The sequence below is a fragment of the Gallinula chloropus genome (assembly GCF_964237585.1).
Source record: "Gallinula chloropus genome assembly, chromosome: 15".
Classification (NCBI taxonomy): domain Eukaryota; kingdom Metazoa; phylum Chordata; class Aves; order Gruiformes; family Rallidae; genus Gallinula; species Gallinula chloropus.
Genome location: NC_140100.1, coordinates 3,862,887 through 3,879,920, shown reverse-complemented (window position 1 = coordinate 3,879,920; position 17,034 = coordinate 3,862,887). Strand labels below are relative to the sequence as shown.

The 17,034-nt window shown below is 47.4% G+C and overlaps 1 protein-coding gene across 1 annotated transcript; it reads right to left on the bottom strand.

The window, feature by feature from the left end:
• Nucleotides 1–1,141: 1,141 nt before the first annotated feature.
• On the bottom strand, nucleotides 1,142–16,627 carry ZNF598 (zinc finger protein 598, E3 ubiquitin ligase; the record flags this gene model as incomplete). Its single annotated transcript, XM_084270811.1, has 12 exons — nucleotides 1,142–1,834; nucleotides 1,964–2,114; nucleotides 2,875–3,010; nucleotides 3,956–4,716; nucleotides 5,361–5,433; nucleotides 6,657–6,838; nucleotides 7,887–8,004; nucleotides 8,711–8,928; nucleotides 9,506–9,717; nucleotides 11,933–12,062; nucleotides 13,465–13,577; nucleotides 16,439–16,627. 12 exons carry the CDS (start codon nucleotides 16,625–16,627, stop codon nucleotides 1,487–1,489), a joined length of 2,631 nt encoding a protein of 876 aa, XP_084126937.1. The 3' UTR covers nucleotides 1,142–1,486.
• Nucleotides 16,628–17,034: the final 407 nt, after the last annotated feature.

Genomic DNA, 17,034 nt, shown 5'->3' with positions numbered 1-17,034 from the left:
TGTGCTGAAAACACCACGTTCAGTTATTCAAAAGAGTCTTAATTACTCGGAATAGAAACCAAAAGCACTTTGCAGCCTGACAGCAAGCAGAAACAAAAAGTGTAAGGCAAGGAGAACTTTCCGTAGCCAGGACTAGCTCTTCAGCAATACTCTGAGCTCAATTTCATAGAAATGATGCTTATAGAAAAGCAGTGTTTCCTCACTAAAAGTTACATAAATTAATTTCAACTTTATCCCTACATGTTAAAAATAACTAAACCTGGTCTGCCAGGATGGGAGAGAATCAGACGTGGAATTGCAGCCATGGAAGTGCACTGCAGGGAGGACTCTCACCACTCCATCACGTCAGAGCTGCTGGAGGAGGAGGAGGAGGAGTTACTTCAAAGGATGAACAGATTCCCCTCTTGTCTCCAAGAGGTGGGATTCAGAGATGCTAAGAAACGTAAGCAAAGCTACTTCAGACCAGTATCGCCAAGGGAGGCACAGGATGGAAACGCTCCGTACAGTCTGAACACATTATCCTCATTAGTGCAGCCCACTGTAAACAGATAAATGCACTTAAAGGCACTGCAGATAAACATGGTCAGTGATCAGCAGCATTTAATGTCCCAGTATGCTGTTGTTTGGAGCCACCACCATATTAATACATCCAAGAAATCAGAACCATGGCAGCCATTAAATAAAACTCCCGTGAAGTGCGCTTTACCCCCGTAAAGCCGTGACGGTACCACTCGACATGCAGTGCTACAAAAGGAGTTTGTTAAAGAACACGTTACATAAAAGGTCAGAGGCCACATCAGATCTCACTCCCGACTCATCACACGGATCAGTCCAGTTCTTCAAGTAGCAGAACTCAGTCCAATTTCAGATGGGAATTGTCTTTGCTAAACCAGCAGCCCGGTGCGCACGACACGCAGCTGCCACGGGCTGGCCAGTAAGTAGTATATCTCCTTTGTACCCCTGACTGCTGTGATCTTTGCAGTCACAGAAATATCACCAAGAAAAAAAATAATAATAAATCAGAATATTATAAAGGAAGCCACTTTGCTTCCCTTCATTTCAGTGATTCATAATCTTCCCCCCCCCCCTCCCCCAACTCCCTCTCCCAGAAAATAAAAGGAAAGAAACCCCCAAACCAGATGCTTATTCCCCTATTGTGTCCCCTGTCAGTCTTCAGATCAGAAAGTATTCTCTCAGCTATTGCATGTTACAGGAGCAGGGTGGCCCCTGCCTGCCCACCCTGCCATTTCAGCCTAATTCTACTCCGGCATTTCAAAGCTCAGACTTTGGATGTTAAGCAGCTACGGCGCAGTTCAGTGATCCCTTTGCACAGTATTTAATCAACAGCTCTGAGAGGGCTCCCTAACAGTCACCTGTGGATGACTACTCGACTGACACCAGCTCTCAGACACACTACACTGCCAAACCTCTTTCCAAAAAAGTGCATATTCGTAGACAGAGACGGTTTTATTGGTCTTCAGGAAAGCTAACTGATGATTCTGCTGATTGCTTGTAAGGATGGGAACTCCTCATCCTCAATATGCAAAGCTTTATGGGTGACAACGTCCTGCTGAGTTAGTACTTGCTTACACGTTGGGCAGATGTAGCAGTCGAGGTCAGAGTTGGAGTCCGTCTGCCAAACGTTATTTTTGTTCTTTTTGGATTTGTTTGAGCTTTGTTTTTCTTTGACTCTGAAATCGTTGTGAGCAGAAAGCAGTTCTTGCTGCTTAACTGTGTCTGGCAGCAACACCAACAACTCGTTAAAAATTTTCTTGAAGTTCTCTCCAAGCAGTTCCCGGCAGCTTTTGTAATACTGTGCTGCAGAAATCAGGCCCTTCAGGGGAAAGAGAGCAGGAATAAATAGGAAAACAACAATTTAGATTAAAATAACAAAATCCCACTGGGATTAACCTTCTCTCAAGAGAGGAAGGCTTCAGGAATCCAAAGGTTCTTGCCCACTCACCTGTCTGAATTGCCCAGAATGAGTTTTAAATTTATTAAACTTGGACTCATCGCTTTGAAGAAACTCTTTAATGGATTGAATTAGCTGGATGTTCCTTTGCTGGAAGTTTTCTGGTATCAAGTATGACCTGTGACAGGACTTTGGCCTGCATCTGAAAAGACCAAAAGTGACTTTGACATTGCTTGATGTTACACTAAGATGCTGGAGGGTATATATATTGTAGGGCTATTGTCTCCTATAGCTGTGCTCCCTTTCTCCACCCAACCCCACGTACAATCACTGTAAGCAGCACACAGCTATCCTGACAGGACAAAATAATCCATCCTGTGGAATTACTGTATCCAATTCCATCTTTACCTACCCAAAATATTTCGAATGCAAGTTTAATGTAGTCTTGACTAGATGTCTGGCAAGCCTGGTTCACCAAAGAGCCATGAGCAACAAAGACCACAGCGTAAATAAAACCACAGTTTACTACAGATGTCTGTATTAAACTTAAAAACGTTCCCCTTTTCTCATAAACTCATCTCTCTGGCCCAGAAGGACCCCAGACAGAGACCAGCTGCTGGAAATGCCACAGCAGTGAAGGCATTTAGAGGTCACCAAGGCAAACATGCTGCAGCACCTCACTTCTGGGACTCGAGAGAATCAACAGCAAGGTTAAGAAATAAGTTGAAGCTGCAGATTTCCAAATTAATCTAGAAAAGACAAAAGAGCTGCCACACTGCAGAGGTTTTCATTTCCTCAGACCTGCATCCACACAACTTTGTGTTCCCCTGTATGCAGCTCTCCTGAATCCAACCTGCAGCAGCCACAGGACTCCACAGGGGGAAATCACTAAGTGAAAGCCCCTGGGCCATAACCAAGATGTCACACGTACAGTAACTCTAACTCAAAGGACTTTTACTTACTCTTTCAAAGATGTAGTGACAGGTTCAGAGATATTGGTGGATGGAATAACAGCAAAACCTGGTGGGGGTTTACTAACAGGCACCGACAGTCCCGGAGGCGGAGGAGGACTCTTTAATAGCACCACAGTGTTAAAGCCTAAATGGAAGCAGAGAACGGGCAGTTAAAGCACGTAACTGTGGTACCCCCAGACCACTGTGTAACACTAACACCAATGGTCTGACATATTCTTCATCATTATATTGGATGAAACCTAAAAATCTCAGAGGTGGAAATCTGTTGCCTTAACAGTCAGGTCAAGAAGCACTTCACAGTGACAGCTTTCACTCTACATAAAAAACCCTCTTTAACTATTTACTTTTTCAATAGAAAATAATAAAAAAACCCCCAAACAACCAAACTCATGATAAAACCCACTTCTACATTATTAGAGTGAACAGCAAGCACTCCAGAAGTCAGAACAGCATGAGGCATCACATATTCTAGCATACTTCGCTGGGCAGTATCTGCAGAGCGGCACAGAACAGAACAGCTAAGCAAGCATCTCCTGATGCCATTCTACTGTCATTAAAACCACTCTAAGTCACATTTGTTGCTATGCTACTCCAGTTTTATAAGATTACGGCACCACTCAAAGCAAGGACATTAAATCTCTGCAAACACAGAACAAAAGTGACCAAGCAAGCCAATTGACAAGTACCAGCAGGCCCAGGTCCCAGCTGAAGAGATTCCCTCTGCCCACAGGGGCTCCCAAACTAGATCTTAAAGCACAAAAGCACAGATATGTGTCAGCCATGACTCACCAGAAAAGTGGGGACAGGTAAGGATCAGCTGCTCGTCAGCGAGCACCCCCAGAGTGCAGCTGCACAGAGCAGAGCTGTCCCAACTGTGTTTCACAGAGGACATTTAAGCCCACCCACGTCCCCCAGATTGTCTTTTTAAACTTCAAAGGCTAACCTAGGTGGTGGTGGCAGCAGCTCTGTCCTTTACAAGTGCCAGGAGGAGCAGCTTATACATCTCCCCTCCGTGCCGCGCATCTCTAAGATACACCCAAGCAAAGCTGGCCGCCCCTGCAGCGCTTACCTGGTGGTGGGGGCATTCTAGCTGATCCTGAGCTCCCAAGGGCTGGGAAGTCTTCCTGAGGTAAAGGGCATTTGTTAGTCACTGTGGGCTTTTTAAGGCCAGGGGGCTCTTTGGGTGTGCTGCAGATCGCTAACGATTTTTCCGCGTGGCCATTCACGACGGTTGCGGATCTGTCAGGGGCGTGAAGAGCAGAGGCTGTGTTTGATGTCTGCTCTGCTTCTGGCAGCTTCTCAGTCGATGGCCTGGGAAATGATGTCTCCTGTAACAGGTGGGGGGATGATGGTTGCTGCTTCTCGCCCCCCATCTTCTTTTTCTTGCTCACTTTTGTAAAAGTTTGTGAGGTAGAAGCTGCCAGCAAGGACGACACGTCAAACATCGTCGGTGTGTTTCTGATCTCCTGGGTTGTCAAGCCACTACCACCGTCTTCATCATCTGACTGAGAGAGTTTATTGCTCTTCTTACTTCCTTTAGTGCTATTCAAGGAGGTTGTTTTTTTGGCTACCTGGTTTACACAGGGGCTAATGGCTTTGACCACATTTTTACTGGAACCACTGTTCCACGCAGATGTGATGTTAGTCACTGTTTTATTGTTAGGCCTCATTCTGGACACCAGAGCTGGAAAATCCTCCTCTTGGAAAGCTGTTTTCTTTGTGGTCGCTGTGTATGTCAAAGGCATCCCAGAAGAGATGGCAGGTGCTGCAGAGGATGACAAACTTGGGAAATCTTCTTCTTTAAGCTTAACCGCTGCTAGCGGGGCAGAGCTGCAAGAGAGGACAAGCACAGCCCGTTACAGCAGCACTGCACAGGCAGCACAACCCCAGCAGGCAGAACAAGCCCCATCCTGTCTGCACTATTCCTCAGACTGTCACTTAGGGTGGCACAACTGATCTAACTTAACAGCATGCAAATGCTGTCAGGCTTTTAAAGCATATCTGGGAGTCCCCTCAAAGTCCCACTAGCCTTGCTGGGTACCAGTACTGCGTCACGTGGAGCAGCGCTGCACACACAGGCACATCTGAGGTGCCAGATCCTGTACAGACACTATTCTAATCTTCACCAATTCCAGGAGATGATGAATGATCACAATAACCAGCTCCATCAAGGTCAGCTATCCAGTTAAAAATGGCTGGCATGGAGAATACTGAGAATACCCCTGAAACTGAGCCACCAGAAGATCCAGCCATGAACTGAAGCAAATCTCAATGCTGTTCATGTAGATGACTAGCACAGAGACAGCTGGAGGCAGAGGGGACATATTCATAGTTTAAGTAAAGTGATCTGTAATTTATAAGTACATTAGCTGCATTTAAGTAAAAAATCTATAAACTTATTTTCTCCAGAAATGCAGAACACCAGTGAGCTCCTACACCTGCTTTCTCACTGCTGCAGCCCTGCACAAACTTACCCTTGTAGAGGTGCCACTGCTGAACCAATTGCTGGAAAGTCATCTTGGCTTAAAGCACCGTTAGCAGCTGCTTCTTTTGGAGCATTGACAAAAAGAGCAAAGAAATGTTTTCAGCTAACATCCATTCACTTCAGAGTGGAAGCTATCAATGAACATGACAGCAGCATTAACAAGTCCTATTTTCAGCAGCTGACGATGTCATTAACTCTGATATTCCAAAAAGACAGTTTAAATCCATGCATCACTCCCTCCTTCACTTAACTGAATTCACCATTATGTCATCCTACACTGGCTGTGGCATATGGGAAATTCACAATGAGTAACACATCAGTTCAGAAGTACTTTGTGAGGGAGGTACCCTCCAAGATGCAGATACCAACGCCCCCAGCTGTCTGCTCCACACTTCTACAGGGTCAGGATTCTCAGCAGAGCCTCAGTGCTCCAACTGAGCTACACCAATGCTTCTTCCCTTGGAAAGCTGCTGCTCTGAGCTGTCCATCACACCCCTGCTGCACAGATGCTCAAGCTGCTCAGCAATTAAGTCCTGGGAGATCGTTTTACATTGAAACATAACTCATTTTGGTTTACCTTAAAAAAACAAATCCAGTGCTGAAGACTGCAGCAGTTCAGGGGTACACTGGTAACAGCTTGACATATGTGCAGCAAAAGCTGGGCAGGCAGGTGGGGGAGACAACCTTGCCTGCCATCCCCAACCGAGCTGTACCCATTAACTGAAGAGAGCTCTCAGCAGCTCTCAGTTCATAATGAAAGCATATGATCTTTAAGTAGGAATCCTGTTGTAGGAGCAATAAGAGTGTGGAAAATGGGTTTGGAGCAACAGGGGTATCAGAACACCACTGCGTCAGATTTATTTGCCCCAAACTAGATGTAGTTTAAAACAATTAAAGGTTTGCTTTCACCACTTATAAACCTTTACTGGGAATAACTTGTTCTCAAAACAGGGGAAACTCAGCTCAAGCATCACAGTAAATCAGTTCTTGCACACCAGAGTAGGAAACAGTGTGGTCTTAATTATACTGATTTGGATGGAAAGTCCCACCTACTGTATGTTAATGGCAGTTGGTGTTTCTACCCAGCTCCATTTCAGATGTAACCTGCTGCAGGAACCCCAACACACCCAGAGACACCTCACTGCAAACCCAGATTACAATTGTGCAGAGGTCTGTCCATGTCCACCAGCTCTGGAGAACAAAGTGTGGCGACTCCCACTTTTGCCAGGCTGATCTCCAGACCCATCAGACCTCTCTGCGTCCACAGAACATGCTCATCACTCACCTGTAGCATCATTTGAAGACTTTGGCACACGTTTGGAGCTGAGCACTTCAGAATCCCTCAAGTCCTCCTTTTTACCTCTACTGCTGCTGTCCTCCTTGTCTTCTACCCGTTTCTTCTCCTCTTGGCGTTTAGCCGCCACAGACGCCCTGACTGCTGCTGCAACATCTCTGTCTTCCTCCTCCCTACAGGACAAGGCAGATTTTCTCAGTCAAAACAGTAAGGATTAGGGAGCAGCTTTGCCTTGCTCCAGCTCTCACCTCTCTGGTGTCAGCTCTGATGACTGTCCCTGATCTCGTGCTGCAGCCTGCTGAGAAGGCTAAAACAACCCAATGCTCCAATACACCCTGGCACCGGCTGGTGAGACAGGCAACATTCACCCCTGCCTTTGTGAGTTGTACACGTGGGAATAACAATCCAGGCCAGAAGAAACTGGGTTGAACTGGGAGAGACAGTACCAAGGATGCATGGGGACACGTGCCTCTTCCATTCACTTCCAAATGTATGAAACCATACTCGTAGGCCACAGTAGTTCTTTGAAACATGGTTTGTCGTGAACTCTCAACACATGCACAATCCACATGCCACACCAACATGTAAGTGTTTAGAGATGGACTCTTCCCCCAGGGAATTCACCAGTGATGAGCCAGCTGACCATCCAGCGAGAAAGAGAAGGCAATAGATGTGCAGTATGTATAAAGCACTCAGGGCTTGTGTGGATGAAGAGACATATAAATGCAAAATTTCATTTCAATACTTAACCCTCTTCTTTTTCCAAAGCACTCAGTCTGGCCACACAGAGATCTGTTAGTTCAATGAGAAGCATGGTCCTTAGAACAGGAACTTTGTGATTACCCAGACCAAAAAGTCTGTTAAACCCACAAAGATCTGTCACTTACTTCAGAAAAAAAGTTAGCATAAAAGCAGTTGCTGAAATTAATTTAGGATTCTGAGCTTATTTAACCGACAAATTGAAGATTACATTGTTTGCTTCCCATGTCAAGTTCAGACAGCTGAAACGTCACAGAAATCACTTCACTTCGACCAAGCACATAGTCAGCACCCAGCCTTTGATTAAAATCTTGTTCTACTCTTAACTAAGGATTCACTACGGAAGCTCCAAAATTTTCTACTCACTTCCTTCCTACTGGTCCACCAAAACATTGTGAATTGGTAAGTAAAGAACAACACTGAGCAGCAATAAAAACCCACAAAAAACATTCTGCTACTCACCTCTTGTATCTCCAACTGCCTCTTCTGTTTTGCTGACTTCCTCGACTGCCCACTCTGCCCGACCTCCCTTGCCTGTTGTACCTGTCAACCTCTTCATAGTCCTCTCCACTTACAACACCTAAACAGGAGGGATGGTTGATTACTCTCAAAGTTAATTCTCTAATCTGGGCATCACACTATGCCTGGAAGAAACCCAAAAATGTACTAGTACAAACCGACCTATCTTGATTTCTTTTAAGGTTGTAGTCTATACAAACTTACTGCTTACTTCATTAAAATACATTTTAAAGTACATGGATACAATGTATTGTAACCTCTGACATGAGTTCTGAGTAATTTGGGTTATACACAGAGATCTCTCTACATACAGCTCCACACAGAAGGAGAGTTAATACGCATGTTGCTCTCTGCTCTCCCAAGTGGACATGCTACTCTGATCTCAGGCTCTGTGTTCAGCACTAGTTTGTATTCACTGTATGAAGTCATTCACCTAATTACAAATTGGAGAAGTCAAAACTTGTCATAAAATTATGTATCATCATTAAATTCAGACGTGGGGGAAATGAACTGTAAAACAACTTAGGCAGGAAGAGACCTCTGGATGTCATCTGCTCCGCCCCCTCACTCAAAGCAAGGCCAACTCCAACCTCGGGTCCCATCCACTCAAGTTCTGGTTATCCTCAGGGACAAAACTCAACAACCTCTCAGGGTCCTGTTCCAGGTCTTGTTCATCCTCTTCATAAAGAATTTCTTCTTGGCCAGGAAACATCTACCTCAAAGGAGTAGGGAGGAGTATGTTTCTGCCCACCCCCAGCCACACTTACCTTCGTTCCTCCTCTGGTGCCGGGGAGCGTAGTTAAACTGGAGGTCTATCTGCCGGTTCTGCCTGGCCTCTGCCCTGTTCTTGCTGTGGCAGGCTGTTTTGTGTGCTTTGTAATCGATCTCCGTGCGGAAGGCGTGAGTGAACTGCTCCGTGCTGCACCGCCCCTCCTCGCAGAGAAAGTGCTTCTCGCGGAAGTGTTCACGAAGGTATTCGTAGTCACTGGAGGGAGAGCAGAGGCTGAGCTGCAACCTTCCCAATGTATTTTGCTAGCAGTATATGGCTACTCTTACAAGATGAAGTTAAGACAAGCCTAGGCAGCGAGTTCTTGCTGCACAGTCAACACGATCCCAGATGCTGAACTGAACTACTGGCTGATGCATGTCACACCCAGCTGTACCCAAGGCACCTATTTGGCAGGGGGGTTGGACCCGATGATCTCTTGAGGTCCCTTCCAACCCCTACAATTCTATGATTCTATAAGAGAAGATTTACTTCTATCTGCTTTGCATGTGAACTTTGGGGTATTAGAGTTAGCACACTGGGCACCTTCAGGCATCAACTGTATTGCTGCAAAATTTAACATTAACAGAGAAAACTTTAAAACACGGACAGAAAGTGATTACTGTCTTTGTTCCTCAAACCAATTCAGCTATTCGTTGAGGAACAGAGAGCCTTGAGCCAACCTGCTGACGTCCTTGCCCTCTGAGTATTACTTTCCCCAAAATTCAAAGCAGACCCCAGCCATTTTTCCTCAACTTTCAAGCTACAGGAAGAGGAATAAATCGCTTGCACAAACCTGTAGTACTCCTGAGCACCATCAGAATCACAGAAGTGACAAAAATAATGATCTCGCCTGAGGTGTTTGAGTAACTCATCGTTATCCAGGTAACGCTCGTCACAGAACTTGCACAGGGGGTGCCCACGGTGAGAGGTGTCATCTGGGTCTCCGTGGATCCGATGGCGGGCGAGGTCCTTCCGAGAATACCACTTGCGCTCGTAAGTGAAGATCTGAAGAGAGAGAGATATATATAGATGTGTTTGTTATCACTTCTTGTGAACAGGGAACAAAAGGAGTGAGCCAGGTTGCCCACAACTTGCTCATTTGCAAGAGAGGAAGATTTTGCAGTTTGATAATTGACAGCTACAAGTTTCAGTGAATAGGAACTGAAATTCAAGCGACAGATCCAAATTAAATCCAACCTGCACCTCAGTCAGAGCATTAGAAACTGATTCAATTCACCTATTTGCCCATCACAATTTGCTACATGTATTAACATAACACAAGCAGCTTTAAATTACAATCTCTGGTGGGGAAAAAATCCTAGATATTTGTGAACATATATTTCCAATACTTGAACTGAGAAACCCCATAAACCAGAACTGAACTGTTTTCCTCAGGAAGCAACTACCCACACACAGCTACATTCAAAGAATACAGCTCAGCAAGCAAACATTGTATTGTAAGCCAATCTTCTGTCCCTAACACAGGAGCTATTTTGGTAGGAAGGGTTCTGAAGACATCAGAAAGATCAACACAGCCTTGAGAACAGAGTATCTGTTATTTCTTGCCCAGACAAGGTGTGTTAACTCAGTCAGGGAAAAGGTTCATTTGTCTCAGCAAGGGTTGACTGACTGAAGCTTCTGGGAGTTTAACAACTTCTTTTCAGTGGGTGATAGTAACACAGAGCTTTTTTCCACAACATAAACATTTCTGCAATGCTCTGAAGTTAAACCAACAAGTTCTAATATTGTTTGAGAATAGGAGAGACAATAAAACATTCCTGCAGCACTGGCTACTTCAGCTGACCATGGAAACACCTCACCAGACCCTGAAGGACACAGCAACTGAAAGAAGCTGTCCTGCCCTTCCCTAACTGCTTCCCTTGCACGAGCTCCAGTGATTCCAAGATCACAGGGAAGAGTCAGATCAATCCACTGAAAGCTAACCCTGCCAAGAAATAGTATGTATTAGTATTCATTCAGGTCAGCCTGCCCACTTTGGGATGCTGTCCCTTTGGCAGTAAGCTACAGTTCAGTTGGCATAAATCAACTGTGGCACCACAGAATAAATGCATTTCTCCAATCTGATACTTAAATAGTTTCAGAGGAAACAAACACACACAAAACCAAGTGTAGGGAGTTCTAAAAATACACACTCATGCATTAAATATCCTACAACAATAAGGAATGCTGACAACTATTAGGCAGAGGGGTTAGCAGCCCTAGAATTCATTGAACAGTAGCTGCTGATTTCGCCTGAGGTGTAACTGGGAAACACAAAACCCATTCTAGCTCCAGGGGAAGGTGGAGTTCTGACTTTCAGAGAATGAAAAAGCCTTGCCTGGCTGAGATAATGCCAGCCCTTCTAAGGGAAATTTGGGTGGGATTAAAGCAAGTGAAAAAGGGTAATGGTGGCAGTGATGAGTAGTTTGAAGTTTCTGTGCATATGACCTTTTCAGACACAAGCAACCAGCTTTCCAGTAACTGCCTTGTCTTTAGCAGGCTGTAAGATACATCTTGAAACAGCCCCATATCATGTCCTACGTGTGTACATCAAACAGAGCAGACCTCAATTGCAGGCAACAACGAGTTTCATTTTCCAATCAAGTCAACAAGATACAGGAAATTTGTTCTGAACAAAAAAAAACCCCAACAAGATAATGAAATATAATTATATTTCATTAAACCAGGAAGATGAATTCTCATCCTGTACATGATCCAACTGTAAATGCTACTTTGTCTCTGATCTGAGACTTAAATGTATCACTCCACTATGTATTGCTTTCTGAACCAAATGTTTTCTTAAGTTACAGTTCTAGCTTGTAAAGTCATTACAAGGGGAAGTCTTACTAGACACCAAATCTCTGCAGTTATAGTTGTAACAAAGTCTGCCTACGCCACAGGATTAACTTCCTATCAGACAGTTTGGGCTTGGTATTTAAACACATTGCAGTGGAGGAGCTCACATCAGAAGAGTTTGAATGTGGTCAGGTTTAATTTAAAATATAATACACCAAGATACTTCAGGCCTTCTTTGTTAATCAGTTTGTGGAAGAAAAAAAGACTTAAAGCAAAGCAACTGGCCTCAATGCAGGCAAACAAACTTAAAAAATATAAATCAGTGCTGTTCAGCCACCCCCATCTTCCCACCTCTCCAAGGACTCTTGCAAGTCCCATAAGGAAGCGCCCCTCCTTCCCCCACAAGAATGCAGAACTAGCTCACCTTTAAGTGTTTAACACAGAGTTTGCAACAGAAGAGCTCATGCTGCTTTCTCATGTGTTGTTCCAGATCTGCAAAGGTATTGAATGGCTTCGCATCTGGACACAAGTAGCATTCATGCTGCAGCAGCTTCCTAAGGGACAAGAGAGATTTCCTAAAAATTATCTGATTTTCTCCAGGCAACCCAATACCTTTACCAAACACCAAATGTTCTGCCAGGGGCAGAAGGCTGTATTTTTATAGCTCCCACAGCAATTTGTAACGAGGTTAGCGTCCTGCTTATTCCAAGAATACTCTGTCATCTGTCAGGAACAGAACACAACTAAATTACACAGAGGCTTCAACTGCAAGGAAAGAGCTGAACAGTCACAGTGCCAGTAAAACACTGCCACAACAGAATTCTGAGTGCACTGTATCACCTCCATGCAACAAACCCCTTGCTTATTGAAGATTCAGCTGATACACGCAACATTCACATCCAATTTAATTACATTTTCTACTGCCAGAAACTAAAAAATACAGTGGAGAGAGATAGAGAACTGTAATAGAAAAGGGAAGGGGGCAGGGAACCCACCATAAACAACCCCCCCAATGATTCTCAAGGAGAGCTGAAGACAGAGCAGAGGTATCAGTGGGAGAAGCCACTCCCGCACACTCGGTTGCTGCCCATGGACCTGTAATCTCCACAGCTCTCCAGAAATCCCATCAGTGGAAGAAATTCCCAGAGCTGGAGTATAATTAATCAGAACATGCTTCCAACTGATTTTGCCCACTAAACCCACTGCCCAATTCCACAAACATGAAGTCATACAGAACTGGTACATTCTTGGCCCAAAATCCTGTTGGTTATAATGCCCCATTCTCCAAGAGCAAGGTGCAGCTGCCTGCAAGGGTTCATGAGTTTTCACTTCTCTTTCTAACTGCTTTTAATTTTAATTCTCTTACAGTCTCCCAACTAAATGCATTATGAAAAATATTTTTAGAACATGATGCTGATGCCCCATCTTCTACTTGCATTGGTTTTTTTACTTCACCCTTTTCCTCTCCCCTTCAGAGAGATCTTTGCTGGCAGATAAGGTTGCTCTACTTCTCACCCAGTGCTGAGCACAATTGGTTTTGATTAGTCCTTATGCAGCACAGCAATAAATACAATTATAACAGTAATTCAGTCTCTACCAATTTCCACAGCAGCCATGCAAGGAATGAAAAGCCTTTCAGCAAGTTTGCTGCTGGTAAAGAAGCAAAAAGCAACTTTTCCAGACAGAGCAACGCTCCTGTACCATCCACCAGTGAATGGGAACGCTCCAGCCTCGAGGAATAGCTGCTGTACTGAGTGTTCACACCGACCATGCTGCTCCAGCCTCTCCCCCTACCAAAGCCACCTGCTCTGTGACTAACACACATGGCATGGCAGCCACTCTTCCCAGGAAACAAAACCACACACCGCTCGACCCGAGTGTGCATTTCCTGCCACGTAGTGCAGGTAAGAACACACTGCTTTAGGGGTATGTCATGGGAACGATGCCAGTACTCACCTGTACAGAGCATAAACATCTCCATCCATGAAATAAATGTCATATTTCTTCTCATGCTGCAACTGGTTAAGTGCTATTGTTGAGAAAGACGTAAGCTTCCGTCCAAAGACAACCTGCAGGCAACACAAGAATCAGCGAGAGCGTGCTCAGACAGCACAGGCTTTGGGATTCCAGGGAAACTCCCAAACTGTGTTTGTCAGGGAACTCCTCATAGCCTGAAGCTTGGACAACATTTGCAGAGCTTTGTGTCAGTCCCAGCTGCTCACCACTACCCCCAGTTACTGGTCCCACAACCGTCAGTGAAGCCACTGTGACTGGTCCTTATCAGCTCTGAGTGAGTCAGTTTAGATGAAGCTGGATTGGAATCACCTGGTCTTTGGATTTTGAACTAGACTTTTATGGTATGTTTTGCTACCACAGCTGTGCTAAGAGGAAGTATCTTCAATCCCCTTTGCAGCAAAAGCCTGTCAAGAGCCCTGTGGGCTAACCAAAACAACAAAAACCACCCAACTTGCTGAAATATCAAGCTTAAAATAAACAGAATGTAAGTTTAATGTTGTTGGGTAAGTGACAGCTATGTCTAACTCCAACTGCTTAACAAATTTCATCTCAGAGAAATGGTACTGCCATTCCATTGCAGCCCAAAGTGAGTTTTAGGAGAGAGGAACGGATTGCTGCAAAGTAAATTTTACCACAGGAGCCCAACACAATTTCCTACAGCAGTTCCAAGAACACAGACACACAAAACAAACACACTGAGCAAAACTCCAGATAACAAGCACACTGACCAAAACTCTGAGCCTGATCCAAGTACATACCCAGGGTTAGTTTACAGGTCAACAAGTAATCCTGCCTAACTTCACTGCATCACTGAGAGCATGTATTACCATAATGAGTACAGCCTGCTTTCTCCTCCCTCCTGTCCTGCACTGCCACTCATCATTACAGCTCTATTTCCTTCAGACATTCTGCTCTGACATGTACTGGTTTGGTCCACACTGCTCTGTACCACACTGGCTGAGACTTGGTAGTGTCACACTTGCCCCTCCTAATTTCACAAGCACTAAGCAAATTAAAAGACTCTGTTTAGGGCCCCACATATATGCACAGCTCATTCAAGGGTGATTGTGATGTGATTTATTCCCCTCAGTAGCTTTTCCTCTTTTCTTGGGGCAGATGGGTGAAGAGACAGAACAGTGTTACAGTGGCACTTAAAGACAAGGGAGTAAAAAGTGTACAGCCATTAAAGTTGACCTCAGACAAGTATAATGAAAAAAAATCCTATTAAACAGTTCATAAGTGAGGGAAAAAGATGGCTGAATGAACCAAAGTTCAGGCCACGTAATATAGCTGTATAAAGCTCCAGAGATAACAGTTCACCTGCAGCCCCTCAGGGCATGAGGGGGGATAAAATTACTTTCAGAGTATCTTTCTGTACACAGAGCCCACTCATGGGCCAGCAAGCTCAGTCTAAAAACCACATTAACCTTTCTGGCCTCCACAGAGTCTGAGGCTCTTCAGCACACAGCCAAACACCTTCAATCCCTACAACCATTTAAACAACGTGAAAAGCCACCAAAGCAACCCCCTTTTTTTTGGGGAGTGGGGGGAGGCAGGTACCTCTCCTTTCACCAAGGAGGGAGTTTCCCTCCCCAATATACTTATTCTCTAAAGAATCTCAGCATATTTCAGTGCCAATACAAATTATTCTCTTCTTCAGGGGTTGTTTTTTCCCTGCATTAGTTCTGCAGAAACAAAGTCACATAGAACCACTTGTTTTTATAACCCTCCTTCAACACCCTCTCTTCACACTGCTCACCACTGCCCCAAAGCCTGAGCTCACCCCACACAGCCAAGCCACAGCATCCCAGCGACGTCCCCTGAACTCCACAACAGGGTCCTGCTCCTCCACTCCTCTCAGAAAAGTTATACCTGAGGAGAAATTGCTTTGAAGGCACAGACACAAGAGCTGGTTCAGGCTGACAGGAACTGGAGGTGAATGCAGCACGGGGTGCTGTAATGGGAGGCATGAGCCAGCCCTGGAAGAACACAAAGTATGTTCTCCCCCCAGCTCAAAATCAAGGCAGGAATCCGTCAAGATGAGAGAGGCATCTGGGATCGTTTAACACCAGCCCTGGAGAGCAAGCCCTGCTGATTTAAAACCCAACCACACAGCCCCTTTAAATGCCATTTGCTTCAGATTTCTCTTCCCAGCGCCCCTCCCGTTCTCCTCTGCACGGCGGCCGCCCCACCGGCAGCGAGAGGCCTGCAGAGGAACCCGGTAACCTCCCGGCCGGGCCACGCTCCCCCCGCGGCTGCACTCAGCAGATTTCACGGGTTGCTCCGTGGCTCGGGCCCTACCCCGGCTCCTGCCCCTGCCCGGCCCATTGCCCCGACCCGGTTCCGGCCTGGCTCATGCCCCACCCGAGCCCCTGGCCCGGCTCCGACACCGGCTCTAGCGCCTCCCTAGCTCATGCTACGGCTCCGGCCTGGCTCCTGCCCCGGCCCCTGCCCCGGCCCGGCTCCGGCACCGGCTCTAGCGCCTCCCCGGCTCATGCTACGGCTCCGGCCTGGCTCCTTCCCCAGCCCCTACCCCGGCCCGGCCCGGCCCGGCTCCGACACCGGCCCGGCTCCTGCCCCGGCCCGGCTCCGACACCGGCCCGGCCTGGCTCCGGCACCGGCTCTAGCGCCTCCCCGGCTCATGCTATGGCTCCGGCCCGGCTCCTGCCCCGGCCCAGCCCGGCTCCGGCCTTGGCTCCTGCCCCGGCCCCTACCCCGGCCCAGCCCTGGCTCCTGCCCCGGCCCCTACCCCGGCCCAGCCCGACTCCAGCCCCAGCCCGGCCGAGTCCCCCTCCCCTTCCCACCCACCCCATCCCTGCTCCCACACAGCAGCCGTCCCGAGCCCAGCCCCGCGGGGCGCGGGCAGACCCCCAGCACCAAGCGGAAGGTGCGAGGGCGCCGGTCCCGGCCTCACCTGTGCCAGCTCCTCCCGGCACACCGCGCAGTACCGCACGCCGCACAGCGCCCGCATCCGCACCGAGCAGCGGTAGCAGATGGGGTGGTCGCAGCGGCCCAGGGCCACCACCTCCAGCTCCCCGCAGCACAGCACGCACGACCCGTCCGCGGGCCCCGCCGCCGCCGCGCCGGAGGCCGAGGCGGCCATGGCGGCGCCGACCGCCGCGGCCTAGGCCCCGCACCACCTAGCAACCGCCCGCACCATCGAGAGGCAGCCTAGAGCGCCGCCCGAACCGGCGTGCGACTCTTCCTCCCCCCTCCCCTTCCGACCATAGAGATCCAACCTCGAGGATCCCGGCGCGGCGCCAGCCCGGCTGACTGACCAGCCAACCGCCTAGAGCGGCGCCTCACGCTCCCTAATCGCTCCCCGCCACGCCTGCTAGAGCGCCGCTCCTCCTGACGTCACCCCGCGCCCTCCAGAGCCCGACCATAGAGAGGCAGCCCAGAGCGCCGCCCGGCCCGGCCCGGCCCGTCCTTCCTCCTGCCGGTCTCGCTGAGGCCTTTTGGCGACCCCTCCGCTCGGTACCGGCCCCCGGGAGAGGCCGAGCGGGGTTG